This window comes from Carcharhinus amblyrhynchos, chromosome 13, assembly GCF_965287045.1.
Source record: "Carcharhinus amblyrhynchos chromosome 13, sCarAmb.v2.hapA, whole genome shotgun sequence".
Lineage (NCBI taxonomy): Eukaryota > Metazoa > Chordata > Chondrichthyes > Carcharhiniformes > Carcharhinidae > Carcharhinus > Carcharhinus amblyrhynchos.
In genome coordinates, this window is record NC_137336.1 from 61,427,072 (window position 1) to 61,443,306 (window position 16,235).

Below are 16,235 nucleotides of genomic sequence, written 5' to 3' on the forward strand. Positions count from 1 at the left end.
TAGCACTGCTGCCTGTGAGCGATATGGACCCAGGTTCAATTCCAGCTTCAGGTCACTGTCTGTGTGCAGTCTGCAAATCCTCCATGTGCCTTCGTGGTTTCCTCCGGGTGCTCCGGTTTCCTCCCATTGTCTGAACAGGTGCAATGGCCAAACTAAATTCTGCCTCAGTAATCTGATCAGGCGCCAGAGTATGGCGGCTAGGGGATTTTCACAGTAACTTCTTTGTAGTGTTAATGTAAGCCAACTTATGACACTAATAATTAAACTTGAAACTTTCCATCTATTTAAAAATGCATAAACAGCTTTATGCCATAACTGCTGGGTTCTGCGTATGCTCCCCTCTGCCAGTGTGCAGCCACGCTGGTGGGAATCACTACTGATTTCCAAACCATGGGAACCAGTTTTGATGACCACGATGGGGACTCAGAGGTGAGCGTAGCCCCCGAGTGGTGAGGGAGATGGCTGGACATTGCCTGTTGGGGATTCCCATTATTTGGTTTGGAGCGTTGGAGGTGGGGAAGTTGGGGGGGCTGTGATGGTGGGGGAGGGAATGCTTGCATTGCAAGGGGGATGGGGAGGAGAGGGGGCGATGCTTGCACTATTGGGGAGTGGGTTGGTAGTGTTTTAAGTTTATTTATTAGTGTCACAAGTAGGTTTACATTAACACTGCAACAAAATCATTGTGCAAATACCCTCTGGCACTTGTTTGGGTACACTGAGGGAGAATTTAGCATGGCCAGTGTGCCTAACCAGCATGTCTTTTGGATTGTGGGAGGAAAGCGGAGCATCTGGAGGAAACCCTACGGACATGGGAAGAATGTGGAAACCTTGCAGGCGTGGGGACTCCTCACAGACGTGACCCAAGCTTGGAATTGAACCCAGGTCCCTGGTGCCGAGAGGCAGCAGTAACCACTGTGCAACTGCGTGTGGGGAAGCGAGGGGGGATGCTTGCTCTGTTTGGTTGGGCGGTGGCAGGGGGGAGAGAGAGAATGCTTGCATTACCAGTGGAAGGCTCTGATGCAGGCGATTGGGGGTGCGATTTAAGATCAGGGCACACTTTAAAAGCCACAACTTGATGGAGCTGGGTTTGCTGGCTTTCAGCTGCGCCCCTCAGGATTGACAGCACAAAACACGCCTCCTTTGGACATGTCTCAGAACATCTGGAGAGAGAACCTGCCCTATTTCTTTGAGAGAAACATGCCGATTTTCAGTCCGAACCTGACACTGGCCGTTTTTTTTAGAAAATCCCATCCAGTGTTTCAGTCAGCCTTATGCAAATCACCCTTCCATCTCTGCTGTACAAAAATGGGAGGAGAGAATCCCAGTATTCCAGCAGATTCAGAAGGAGCACAACAGAGACTGGAACATTTTGAGTGGTATTCCAGACAGACACATAGACAAAGCACCTTGGGAACAAAGGTAGGAAGAGCGAAAGAGGAAGAATGACACATGCAAAGGTAGAGACAACAAGAAACATACAGGGGACAAAGAGGAAATAAAACTTTGAGGCAGTGATTTGATTAGTGCAGATGGGAAACGTTAAACTAAGACAAAACAGTCAAATCAGTGGCTCAGCGTGAAGTGAAAGAATTAAATGTCCAGTGAATCTTGATCAAGATACAGTCCATTGTCAAATGTGCAGAATGCCACAACAATTATGTTCAGCTCAATCTAGGTGGAAATTGCAGAATGGCACAGGAATGCCCATTGTGGTGTCCCAGTGGACTGATGGGGAAAGCATCTGGCCAGTGTGATACAGAGGTACCAAATACCCCCAGGTTCAATCTCTGGTCTGTGACAAGGCAGCTGGCTACAGACAAAGATAGCAGTTGGATCAAAAGGGAGTTTAATTTTGACTTGGAAAGGGGTTCTGGGGGAAAGAGTGGGTGAGAGGAAGTGTGACACATTTGATAGCACGGGTAGCATGAACCAAATGGCACCCATTATGATGCTGTGATAACAGGATTGGTCTTGCTTCCAATATCGTCTTTTGGTGCAAATGGTCTACTGATGCTGTTGATGATTAAACTCTACAACCGCTGGTGAGGAAGGTGGCAAACTGGGCAGTATTATTGTAGGATCGTACCTCAGCAAGCAACCGCGTGTCAGAACAGAGTTCGGCAGTTTTTTTTTCAGGTTATTTGGTGATCAGAGCAGCAGTGGGTGTGCTAATCATTTTCTATGGTTGGGTATTCCAGCCCTGATAATGGAAAGGATGTTAAGCTCCTCTTTGTTGACCTGTTCTTCATTCTGTAACACCTGTGGGACACACCTAGACGTGAACCATCTCTGAATGATTGGCAGCTGGGCAAAATGTCATATGGAGGTAACAGAGCATGCTCAATGAAGAAAACAGCCAGTGCCATCCATTCAGGAGCAACTGGAAACCCGAAAGTGTTCAACAACCAATGGTTCTCCACAGGATTGGAAGGGAGGCAAGATTGTAATTGAGGATAAGGTTAGAAAAATATCTGAAAATCACCTGTTCAGAAGAGGATAAAGCAGTTTGGCAGGTTTCTGCCTGTCGATTATTCTGGATATCTGAGCTGGCTGTTAGAATCTTATGGTTATGGTTCCACAATCAACTCCCACAGGAGCTGAACGTCGAAGGGTAAGTTTGTTGCATGTTGTGAACAAAAATCTATTGGTCTTGTATATATCTAAGCAATTAGCATTTTGTCAGGATGTACGCATTAGTGCTGTAGAAAATATAAGCAACAGCATTTACTTAGTACCTTTAATATAGTGGAATGCCATTATACAAGGTGCTTCACAGGAGGACTATAAAGTAGCTACATAAAGAAATGGTAAGTTCAGTGGCCAAAAGAAAGAGGTCATAAAGGAGATTTTTTAAAGAAGAACAGTGAGGTCACAAGGTTCAGAGAGGAAATTGGGCCTAGGCCACCGTATGGGGCAATTAAAATTGTGGAAGCTCAGAAGGCCAGGTTAGAGGAGCACAGTTCTCAGATACAGAGGAGATTGAAGCAGTCGCAGAGTGAGATTCTTGCGGCCTGTGATTGAGGTTGTCTGGAGGTATTACACAATGAAGCAGCTTTTCCTTTTTCATTTTTCACAGTTGACCATGTGGTCCCTGAACCTGAGAGCAGCGTCATTGGCGCCTATGAGAAGTGGCGGGAGTGGGCAGACAGCAAATCGTGCTGTGATTACTCACTGCACGTGGACCTCACTGACTGGAACGAGGGCGTGAAGGAAGAAATCCAGACACTGGTCAAAGATAAAGGTCAGTTTATCATCTTATGGAACAGGTCTTTCTGCATTAAGTTCACATATAACACTCACTAGGAATAACTTCCTTTAAACCGTCCATTTATAGCACCAATGTCAGAGAATTGTTAGCCACTCACTCATCACATATTAATATAGCCTGTGGTTTGACTCCCTTTTGTACCTTCAGCTTTTCCTATTTGTGCCAATTAACTCACTCCCTCGATGAGACTGCATTTCCTTTTTTCCTTACATCTGCTCCTCGTGGTCTCTCAGTCTCTTTTTTAGTTTCTCTGCTTCTCTTTCTTGTTCATTATACTTTTGTTTTTCTATGCACCTGTTTCTAACTGTCTCTCTTTTCTGTTGTTGCCTCTCTTTATCTAATTTGTTTCTCCCTTGTGGTCTCTGCTGCCCCTCTCTTTTTCCCTCTTTCTCTTTACTTGCTCTCTCTCACTTGTGCTGTCTTTACTTTCAGGGGGAGTCACTGAGCAGCAAATTAAGTGATTAATCCTGATCCTTGGCTTAGGCCAAGGATGCTTGGGCAAAGACTGAGCATTGAACCCCAGACTAGTTGCTATAATAAGTCTGCCTGCTAAAGGGCTTTCAGTCGCTGGCTGACTATTTGGGAGCCTTGTCTCCTGGCTCAGCTATACGGTGTTCTAGATGCTGGACTTCTCAGTTTAAGGCATGTGTTTAAAGCAGCTTTATTTGGTGGCTTGAATATGCTCCCAACCCAGGGGAAGGAGCAGTGGTGGGGGGGGTTGGGTGGGTGGGTGGTGGTGGTGAGAGTATGGGAGGTGGATGGGAATGGGGTAGTAGGACTAATTAGATACTCCTTTCAGAGAGCAGGCACTAACATGATTGATTCAATGGCCTCCTAGGCTGTATAATTTGGTGATTCTACACATCCTGAAACAGTGGATTAGCATTACATAGATTGCATATGTTTTTGAAGCTCATTGACAGCAGATTGAATGGGTGATCTGCTCTTTCCTGTTTCACATAAGGAGTCATTGTTCAACAGGCAGAAGAACATCCACAGCAATGAGCTTGCATTTAAAATGGAGGATTTGGCATTCTTACAAAGTTGATCTGACGTGTACCCCACAATATCTCCAATTGGAGCTGTACTAGAAACTCAACAGGGGAAGGAATTTTAGCCTAAAATAACAGGAGGCTTAGATGATAAGAGATTTAACATGCAGGTAGAACAAGTAGTTATGAAGGCATGTGGAATATTGACCTTCATTGCAAGGGGAATGGAATATTAAATAGTCAAGTCTAACCACAACTGTACAAGGAATAGGTGAGACGACAGCTGAATTACTACAAACAGTTTTGGTCTCCTTGTTTAAGAAGGACTTGCATTGGAAACAGTTCAGAGAAGGCTGATTCCTGGGATATTAAGGGCCTCTCTTATGAGGAAAGATTGAATAGGTTTGGACCTGTACTTGAGTTTAGAGGAATGATTTCTTACAGAAACATATGATTGCGAGGAGCCTCGACTGTAAATACAGAGAGGATGTTTCCCCTTCTGGGCGAAACTGGAGCTCAGGGATGTGGTTTAAAAACAAATGGTCTCCCAGTTAGAGATGAGGAGGAATGCCTTCCCTTAGAGGATCGTTAGTCTTTGGAATTCTCTTCCACAGAGAGCAGTAAAAGATGGGTCATTGAATATATCCAAGGATGAGTTCAAGGAGTATGGGGATAGACAGTAGAGTAGAGTTATGGCTGCATTCATGTCAGCCATGCCCTTATTGAATGGTGGAGCAGGCTTGAGGGACTGAATGGCCAATACCTACGCCTGTTTAAGATCCTATGATCTTACAGGTTTGGGTTGGGTAGGAAGTTAGAGGTAAAAAGACCTGAATCCTGACCAAAGCCTATAACCTGATTTATACATTTACCTTCCTAGTTGTGCCCTCTAGCTGGGCAGCCAGTGAATTATATGATAAGTTTCTTGAATGCTGATTATTCTAAAAGCTGGTCACAGATGGTAACATTTAAGACCACCATGAATTATTCAGTCGAAAGTGATTTATAAGTAACGCTGCGCATGTAGCGTGTAAATGGAAAGAGGAAATATTACTTATTTATGTAATGGGTTTGAAAAGGAAGGATCTAGAATATTGCTCCACCACACTTCTGCAAAACGTGAGCTTGAAGCTCCCTAACAAATTATCCTTTCATTTATTGCATGAAAATTAGATGCATTTTTAAGTCAGTTAAGAAAATGGTTTTTTAAAAAAATTATACTTGTCAGCAGAAAAGTGGTTTGTTGAAACTTTGATCCAACTTCTATAAATTTATATACTGAGTATAAAAGTCAGCCACGTAAAAGTGAGCCACCAGCACAAGTGTGCATGGGCGCCATTTTGAAATGTCATCGTAAGATGTCGGTGTGTCTCAAACTCTTCCACATCTTTGTAACACCAGCCTGTGTTACCTGCTTGATCCCTTACATCCAGTTATAACATACCAGTGAGTAAAACATGCATTTATTCAATGAGTAATTGTGGCTAAAGTTATTTGAGTGAAACATGACATGGGTGAAAGGTGAGGTGGGAGGTTTAGGGTGGGAGGTGCTGGCTCGACTAAAGCACGGTGATTTTCGGTATTCTTTGAGTTTTAATTAAGAGTAGTTTGTTGGAAACATTTGATTGAAATAAACACGTAATCATTAATCCCTGTGTCAATCCACCATTTGTGAGTAATACAGTTTTAAATGATTTTTAAGATAATCTACAGAGCTATTTGCTGGTTGCCAGTTCCTCAGCACGTTTATTATTCGTCATTCGGAGTGCCGTTTAATTCAGAAATAATCATTTTCCCTCTTTTCAAACTATTTTATTCTAGTTCTGTTTTTTACTATATTTTTTTGAATTGTGTTTTATCACTGACAGGTGTGAACTCCTTCCTTGTCTACATGGCATATAAAGATGTATATCAGATGTCGAATGCTGAGGTAAAAATGCAAAAAAAGTGAAAGCTGTATTCTCCTTCTTTTGGCTTTAGTTGTGCACACATCTGCCACGGTAGCACAACATTCACATGGTAACTTTTAACAATAAGCGTTTGGTGCTATCCGGGGATTCTAGAATGTTCAAATTCTTTGTAACTGGGATTATCCTGAGGGGACAGTGTTTTGGAAGCCATCGAGAAACGTACATGTGGGATTTTGATAGCTTCAGTGAGGAAGGATGCTGTAACCCATCTGGGCTAGCTATTATGAAAACGCACGCATGCCAAGTTAATTCTGAAATAATGACTAAAAGCGACTTGAACTTTTTTTTTACATCCTTCCATCCCTGGGCCAAATCTTTTACCAATAATGTTCTGTAACTACTCAGCAGGCTCCAGAACTACTGGGCCTATTTTTCCTTCAAACCCACTCCCCTGGCCAAGGACACCTTTCCACAGACTCCCACTAGAAACCTTGTACTGTTGCAGACAAAAAGATGTGACCCACGATGGCTTGGGCATAGCCCATTGTCAGGCCAGCTACTTAACTCTACAAGGCTACCCATGCCTATTTTTAAAAGATTATAATACTGTGCCTAAACCAAAGAATGTGCCAAAGCATCAGGCGTTCTGGCATTTCATTAAATCATTGAAACCCTACAGTACAGAAAGAGGCCATTTGTTCAATCAAGCCTGTACTGACCACAATCCCACCCAGGCCCTACCCACATATCCCTCTAACCGACACATTTCAGGGCACTAAGGGCAATTTTTAGCATGGCCAATCAACCTAACCCACGCATCTTTGGACTGTGGGAGGAAATCGGAGCACCTGGAGGAAACCCACACAGACACGAGGAGAATGTGCAAACTCCACACAGATAGTGACCCAAGCCAGGAATCGAACCCAGGTCCCTGGAGCTGTGAAGCAGCAGTGCTAACCACTGTGCTACCATGCCACCCATTGTGGTGTTTTGTTGAATCCAATGGCTTAATTTGTGAAAGTGTTTTAAAATGCATCAGTTTGCTGAAATGTTAATTTAACACCTGGTTTTAGCTGGGTAATTGTTTTTGTATCCATCTGAGCAGATGAAAGCCAGCTTGGGGTGGTAACTGTGTGCAGTAACATTAAACATTTCTTGCAAATTTGGAATTTTGTTTACAATTTGAAATATTTTAGCCAAAACCAACAGCTCACATGTTTCTTTCTACAAGCTCCCTGTGCTGTCATGGAAGTTGGATGACAAATGCAAGGAAAATGGGGAGGAAGGTCTGACAGAATTCCACAAACATTGCAAAATGCTGCATTTTCCAAGAATGGGAACAGCAGCATTTTGAGTATCTGACCCAGACAAGGCCAATGATGGGCCCCTGGGGCATTGCAGATGCATGATCCATGAAGCCATGGGTATGGCAGAAGGAGCATAGACATGGGCAGGACAGAAAAAAAACTACTTGGATTTGAATGACTAATCCCAGAGGGTGAAACTGTTGTATTAACCAAGGAAGATTTCAGTAAATGATAGATGAATAGAGCAAAGGGGTGGCTTTTATCTAGATTTAATTAATATTGTGCCCAGATGCTGATATGTATCACATCCGATTTGAGAAAGGAAAGACCAGGGTGTGGGGCTGTAAGGAAAATGAAACTTGCTGAATTTCCCCATTGGCTGGCTACCAGAATGTCATGAGCTGAACCTGTCGCAAATTCTTCATTGTGTTTTTCCAATTGCTTTGCAGCTTTATGACATCTGTAAGTATGTGGGAGACCTCGGAGGGATAATGCAAGTCCACGCAGAGAATGGGGACATCATCGCCCAGGTCAGTGCGTTGAGACTTTGACCTTGATTTGCTGTGACGAGAATGTTAATTGGCAGGAGGCAGATTGTCACCCCTCACGCGAGTGGGATTCACGCCCCAGCCAATCTAACACAGTGACATGTGATATGCTTTGCAAAGTCCCTCCTCCTCTGAGGGTTTTCCTCACTTGGTGACTGGGTCTATTGTAGACTAATGGATACAGATTGCTATAAATAGTCAATAACTTTATTATGTTATGGGACTTGGGAGATGATATAAACTGAGGTGCAAATGGAGCTTGTATTTACTTCCTTGTCGAGATTCCAGTTTCTAATCAAATCCTGGTCATTGAAATTCAGTCAACAGTATTACCGTATACATGGGTGGCAATTTCAACATGGTTTGCATCTTTTACAGGAACAAAGACGTTTGCTGGAGATGGGGATCAGCGGTCCGGAGGGACACGTGCTCAGTCGACCAGAGGAGGTAACGAGATGAGCAATTTTTGCCTCTTCGAGCATGGGATGCTTTTGTGGCGTGTTGTCCCTGCTGTAACCATAGGGCAATGCAGCAGCCTGTTTGCACACCGTGGCACTAAGGGAGGGGCAACTGCTAACAGCTGGGGCAATAGAGATGCTAGGAAGCTGCGTTAAGGTAGTTTTCAGCTGACTCATAATGAACCGACACTGTGCTGCAAACAGCAGTTCGCAGAGCAGCATAGGGAGAGAACAGGAGGGAAATTATGCATTTCCTTTGTTGCTTCTGCTTCACTCGAATTGACCTTTGGCCCATTGTTTAGTTCTGGTGGAAGATCCACCTACTCCGCAATCTGTTTTTTCCCTCAGTATCTGTTAGTGCCATTTGTGGAAACATTCAGGCTTGTTTCGCTTTATCACCCATCATGAATGAAAGATTTGACTGTTGGATGAAGTCCTTCTGTTGCTGAGTTTTTGAGGACCACAGAGAATTTATTTCCTTTGGCGAGAGTAGGGTATCACCCTGCTTTTGTTTCAAGAAGCCTTGGTGTGACATCTCCTCATCGGTGTGGCGGTAGGAGGTTGCCAGCGCCACTCTTAAGCCAGTCAGGAGAGACTCCGAAAGGGTGGCGTTGAGCGGCTCACTTTTTGACCCTTTCAGAGCTGCAGAAGAGAACGGTCATTTGGACAATGTCAGGATCCTTGGCTCAGTCATCAGTTCAATTGCTTAACCCTTTCCCGTTTGAATAGAAACACAAAACAGGTTGATCGATTTATGTCAATTCCCTGGGATCTTTACTGCTGTAATAATAGACATACAAAATTAAAAAATAACAGTAAATCAAAGTTTAAACTCCTCTTTAAATCCGGTTTATTGTGGCCTTTTTAAGGACCCTTGCCTTTTTAAAAAATCTTGTTTCCTGACCTGGCAACATGAGCATGAGAAATCTCAAAAAATAAACCAAATGTGTGAAGATTTATTTCATGGAAAAGAGAAGAAGGTAAATTATACTCAAAAAATGAGATACTTGAAGTTAAATATAAAAACAATGAGGGGTAAGAGAAAATGGGGACAACCTAAGATGAAGGGGCAGAATTGAGATTTGTAAATTCAGTTAAGGTTAATTTAGTTATAATAGTTATCTGCCCTTAGTTTTCAGTCTGGTTCTATCATCGAACATAGATAGATAGAACATAGAACCCTACAGTGCAGAAACAGGCCCTTCGGCCCACCGAGTCTGTACCGAACACAATCCCATCCAGACCCTACCCTCATATTCCTACATATTATACCCACTCATCCCTCTAACCTCTGCTACCCTGAACACAAAGGGGCAACTTCTTAGCATAGCCAGTCAACCTAACCCGCACATCTTTGGACTGTGGGAGGAAACCGGAGTACCCAGTGGAAACCCACGCAGACATGAGGAGAATGTGCAAACTCCACACACAGCAGGGGGAGATGATGCCCTAGTCATATTATCGGGAGACTATTAATCTAGAAACTGAGATAATGCTCTGGGGACCTGGATTGGAATCCCACCACAGTAGATGAATGCAAGAAAAAATCTAGAATTAAGAATCTATTGATGACCATTAAATCATTGTTGATTGATTGTCGGAAGAATCTATCTTGTTCGCTAACGTCCTTTAGGGAAGGAAATTTGCTGTCCTTATCTAATATGGCCTGCATGTGACTCCAGAGCCACAGCAATGCAGTTGACTCTCACCCTCCCTTGGGCATCTAGGGATGGGTAATAAATGCTGGACAGCCAGCGATTCCCATGTCCCACAAATGAATAGAGAAAAAAAAAGCTTCACAATGAGCCGAAAAGAAGCAGATCTCCTTGCGTCTGCAGAAGTCTTAAAATCATAGACACCCTACAGTGCTGAAAGAGGTCATTTGGCTCATCAAGCCTTCACTGAACAATCCCACCCAGGCTCTATCCCCCAAACCCCAAGCACTTAGCCTGCCAATCCCATGGTTGATTCACCCAACCTTAGGTGGATTTTCCAAACGCTATGGGAAAAATACAGGCAGAGAATTAAACAGCCCGCCTCCACAATATCAATAAGATTAGAATGAATTTTGCATGACATCACATATAATGCTCCACTTCCAGTGATTTTCTCTGGAGAATTTTAATGCACAAATGCACTCTAGCTCAGCATGAGGGAGTGCTGCACTGTCAGAGGTGCCGTCTTTCAAATTAAATTTTAAACTGAGAACCCGTTTGTCTGTTTGAATGGATGTAAAAGATTCTGGGATGCTATTTCAAAGAAGAACAAGTGAGTTATGTCCGGTGTCCTGGTCAAGATTTATCCCTCAGTCAGTATTACAAAAAACAGTTTTCTGGTCATTGTTATGTTGGTGCTGGTGGGAGCTTGCTGTGCACAAATGGGCTGCTGCATGTCCTATATTGCAACAGTGACTGCACTTCAAAGGTACATAATTGATTGTAAAGTGTCTTGAGAATCCCAGGGGTTGAGAAAGATGCCGTACAAATTCAAGTCTTTTATCTTTTTAATGGTCCTTTTGTATTATCTCCTGTTTTACTTCATTTTCATTGATGGATTAACATTGCTTTTGCAGGTGATTTTTCTTTTAAAGGAAGCCTCTGTGCTTCAGATGTTTCATTTGGGACTGCATGGTGGCAGAATGGTTAGCTTAGCACTGCGCCAGACACTTAGGTTCAATTCCAGCTTCTGGTTACTGTTTGTTTGGAGTATATATTTTCTCCTTGTATTTGTATGGGTTTCCTCCCACTCCAAGGATGTGAAGGTTTTGTTCATTGGCTATGCTAAATTGATCCTTCGTGTCGGGGGATTAGCATGGTAAATATGTGGGGTTACGGGGACAGGGCCTGGGTGGGATGTAGTCAGTACAGACCTGATAGGCCGAATGGCCTCCTTTTGTACTGTAGGGATTCTGTGGTTCCATGATTTGGTTAAATTCCCAGGTATAAATCTAATCTGTGCTAACTTAAGTGATCCTTTCAATCGTGGTGTTAAAGATTCCACAGGTGTTGGAGAAAGAGAAATTGCTGGGATGAAGAATTGGATACTGGGAAGTGATGGGATTAGGCTAGATGATTGAACAGCCTTTGGACACAGAATTCCCCAGCACCTCTCCCACCCACCCTCCAATTCTCCCCTGCGGTGCTTTTACCCACTGCAAAGGCGACTTGCTGTCGGCTGCTGGTGGGATCTTCTGGTCCCGCAGAAGTCGATGATGTTACGTTTTTCACTTATGCCGCCATTGGGAAACCAATGGCTGGAGTCAAATTTCCTGTTTTTTTTCAAGTTACTCAAAACCCGTCGACTCAGAATTAAAATTGGGTCCTTTGTGCCTGGACTCTCACTTTGATAATGGTCAGTGGGCATCGTGCCAAGGGCTGCTATCCAAATGCACTTAGTACTGGCTCAACAGCATTGGAATGGGCTCAGGAGGAAGAGAGGGGAGAATAATAAAGGCAGGATGCTTTGAGAACTGCAGTAGAGTCAGAACCAAATGCATTAGCTATGCAGTATTGGATACAGTAGAGAAAAATGAACAACCTTCCATTGAAAATCAGATTAATAAAACAACAGTGCCTGGGGTTTAAAATATGAACACTGATAAAAGCCTCGAATGGATCATCTGTCAGGAATGTTCTACCAGAACCATGGATGATAGCATGCATCATATGATGTGCAAGTAAAACAGTAGCGGAATGTTTTCTCTCAGTGAAGGCTTATGAAGGCACGGTACTTGCCTGTACATTGAACGTGGGCATCACTCTGCTGCAAACTGTACATGTCTGGTTGGAGTCATTGGCTCAATAAGGAAACGATCGTCTCTCACTTCATATCTGTTCCAATTTGCTTCCAGTCAGAACAAAGCTGGATTCTGCAGTCATGAATGTTGCGATGATGTTTCTTAGCTCACATAGAATCCCTACAGTGCAGAAGGAGGCCATTTGGCCCATTAAATCTGCACTGACTACAATCCCACCCAGGCCCTACTCCCATAACCCCACATATTTACCCTGCTAATCCCCTGATACTAGGGTCAATTTAGCATGGCCAATCAACCCAACCTAACATCTGGACTGGAGACACTGCTGGGATTAAGCTAACATGTTTAGTAGTGTTTGAGGGTGCATTTCTGCCCCCAGTTCTGCCCAGCACTGGGCACAGGTTAAAATATCTGGGAAGAGGACCACTCGAACACATGGTCTGCCTCGATAACTTAGGGCACTCCCAATATAATCTCTCATAATGGATATGTTCAGCTTTGCAAGCAAACCAAGGTGGCATGTGCAGGCATTGGAGTGAGGGTGAAGTATTTATGAATTGTAGGCAATATCTTGCATAGGCCAGTAGTCGAAATGAAAGCTTTGTTCCCATCAGTTGAGTTAACAGTAAGATCCTTGGGATAGCTACGATGCAGATAGGTGAACCAAGCTTTGGATGACCTGGCTGCATCAGCTACAGCGTAATTAGTAGTCCTTTAGCTTCTGAGTTGGAAGGTGCTGCATTCAAGGCACTCTCAGGGAGTGGGGGGTGGTTTCCCACACTATACTGGCAACAAAATGAGGTTCCTCCAGCTATTCTGTGAAATTCCTATAAATACATATAAATAAATTTAAATGTTTTTAAGGTGCTTCCCAGCCATATGTCCCCCTCCCCAGGCACCCACATCACCCCACCTCTGGAAGGAAAGAGTTCCACCCACACACACACACACACACACACACACACACACACACACACACACACACACACACACACACACACACACACCCTCCTGTCACATTGGCAAGGTTTACAACAGCTTCTGCAAAACATGAAGTTATTCAGAGGAGCCCACCAGGGGTGCAAAGGCAAGCATATTCCCTGGGGGTAGATGGACTTGCTTGGGCAGTGCTAACCTGGCAGTGCCAGGGGTAGGACCTCTGGGGAGTCCCATGGTCGCGGTTCTCCTTTGATTTTGTGAGGTTGGTTGACCTAGTGCTTGTGTGGGGGGGAGGGGGGGTATGGCATCCCCTGTGTCCATGTGGTGGTGGGACGGGGTGGTGGGAGTTCATTTTTAATGTCGATTACAGTGCCCTTTAAAGATGGCAGTTCTATCAGGCCCCTCCCTGCCACAATGTCCGAGGAAACCCCACCCTCGGAATCTCTGTGCATAGCATGCCAGAACATCTGGGGAGAAAAGTTGGCTGGAAATCTCAACATCGGTTTTCTCTTGACAAATTATTGGAAGTTTCCACTCCATAGCTTGAGCACAAAAAAAATCAGGGCGGGCGCTACAGTGCAGCACCAAAGTAATGCTGCACTGCCAGAGGTTCAGATGGGACATTAAGCTGAAGTCCTGTTTGCCATCTTGAGTAGATACAGAAGATCCCGTGGCTCTAGCTTGAAGAAGAACAGAGAAGCTGTCCTGACATCCTATCCAGCATTATTCAAACAATCAACATCATAAGATTATCTGGTCATTATCATATTGCTGTTTGCTATTTGAAAGTTGGTTCCTGCATTTTCTGTGTTCCAACACAGAGTACACTTCAAAAGCACTTAATTGGCAGGAAAGTGCTTTAAACTGTTCAGTATTTGATATAAATACACAATTTTCTTTGCCAGTCCCAATGTTTCCTTATGCGGTTGCATCTCAAGTTCTTCCCATGTAAAGTGAAATGTTTGTACTATGCTAAAGCCTATTTGGAGAAGTGGGTAACAGTAAATAGAGTGACTTGTCACAGTATGTATATTCCGCAGGATGCTCACTCGTTCTGACAGAAATTGACAGGCTTTCACAGACTAGCTTTACTGAGAGTTTGGTCTATAACATGTGTTATTTATCATTTAGTTGGAGGCAGAAGCTGTGTTCCGTGCAATCACAATCGCTGGCCAAACCAACTGTCCTCTTTACATCACAAAAGTAATGAGTAAGACTGCGGCAGACATCATAGCCCAAGCCAAGAAAAAAGGTGGGGTCCAGCGCTCTTTTTCTGCCTGTTTTGCCTGAAGAATGTTTGCAGCCACTTGTGGAGGAATTTAAGATTTAACGCCAAACCATTTGTTTTCCTGGTTGCTAGGTAACGTTGTGTTTGGAGAGCCAATCAGTGCCAGTCTTGGCACAGACGGCACGCACTATTGGAGCAAAAACTGGGCCAAGGCTGCAGCTTTCGTGACTTCCCCACCACTCAGCCCAGATCCCACCACCCCCGATCACCTGATTTCTCTCTTATCAAGGTAAAGCCAAATAGGTTGGGACTCAGAAGTGTTTGAATGGCAGTGAACTTGTGGGGGAGAGGGGATGAAGGGAAAAGGGTTTTCGAATGTCATTTAATAGTAAAAATATGAATCGAATACACAACTCCTAGTGCTGAAAGCTTTCAGACTCCTACCACTAACTTGATATGTTGACTGCATTTGGGGGTCAGGACCCCTAAATGGCGATTAAGAGGAGGTCCTGATCTCGCCAGGGGCAGACATCCCACTGTGGTTTTGCTCAAATTGGCTGACTGGTAATCAGAGGGCATGCTTATCGTTCAATTAAGGATCAAAGCTGGCCCCCCTGAGATGGTAAGCCACTTAGTTGGAAAGGCAGCTGTGAAGGGACCACAGCCTGATGTTACAGGTAAGGGAAGGTGAAGGTACATCCAACCTGAGATGCCCCCTCAACAGGTTTAACAAATTCAGGTAGACAGGGAATAGACATCCTGGAGTCCCAACTGTCCCCAGTTCTGTCATTAGTTGATCACCACCCAGGCAGCTACTGTGCCCCTGGTACTAGTTTGTTTATTTATTAGTGTCACAAGTAGGCTTACATTAACACAACAAATTACTGTGAATATCCCCTAGTCGCCACAGGAGCCTGGTTGGGTACACTGAGGGCGAATGTAGCATGGCCAATACATCTAATCAGCACATCTTTTGCACTGTGGGAGGAAACCGGAGCAGACATGGGGATAAGGTGCTGACTGCGCACAGACAATGACCCAAGCAGGGAATTGAACTCGGGTCCCTGGCGCTGTGAGGCAGCAGTGCTAGCCACTCTGCCGCCTACCCATTGGAGAGAGAACCTGGTGTCCTCAGTGCCTTTGACTCAACAATATAGTAACACAAGCCTCCAGTTTAAAGAATGGGGCCAAGCAGGTATTGCAAATTGAAAATGAGGTGATATCAAGCTTAGATTTTTGGAAACTTCTCAGTTGCTGAAAGAAGGGAAGTGAGGAGTTCAGCTGATGGCAGAGGAGATTACATGATGGAAAACAGCAATAGGTAAGGTGACACAATTCTTCTATTGAAGGTGAGGTGCCAAGTTTGAATCAGTTTCGGCTGTTGAATCAAGGCTACAGGGTCTGGATGAAGATTAGCCTTATTTATTTCCTGCACTGGAAATAAACCTTGCACTCCAAATACAGGACAGGCCAAATCTTCAGAATAACACTTTTAAAGGGGCTTGGACCCATAACACACACCAGTGCCATTTTGAATAGAAATGATGCCATTGATGTCAGAAACTTGATTGATTGATTGGTTTTTCAGTGCCCACCCAACCGATTCATTTATCTTTTCTGAGCAAGTTGAATGGAATCTCATTACCAAATTTAGAAATATATCCATCACCATGCAAAGTTTTAAACTGACATAATTAATGTGGAAAACATGCTAGCTAATTAAATGTCTGCCTCTTCTTTCACAAGTGCTTTGAATTGAGATTATTGCTATGCAATGTTCATTTGTGACATTAGCCATCAGTTACACAGGTCACGATTTTCCTTTCCC

General features: G+C 43.9%; 1 protein-coding gene across 3 annotated transcripts in view; it reads left to right on the plus strand.

Annotated features, from left to right (window-relative positions):
• LOC145351945 (dihydropyrimidinase-related protein 3-like) overlaps positions 1-16,235 on the plus strand; it is a 184,497-nt gene that overhangs the window by 97,480 nt on the left and 70,782 nt on the right. For all 3 annotated transcript variants that reach the window (XM_080201755.1, XM_080201756.1, XM_080201757.1), the window contains exons 4-9: positions 3,077-3,241; positions 6,129-6,190; positions 7,927-8,007; positions 8,404-8,472; positions 14,311-14,431; positions 14,540-14,696. In XM_080201755.1, the coding sequence (XP_080057881.1) occupies positions 3,077-3,241; positions 6,129-6,190; positions 7,927-8,007; positions 8,404-8,472; positions 14,311-14,431; positions 14,540-14,696 (655 nt within the window). The remainder of the gene's footprint in view (positions 1-3,076; positions 3,242-6,128; positions 6,191-7,926; positions 8,008-8,403; positions 8,473-14,310; positions 14,432-14,539; positions 14,697-16,235) is intronic.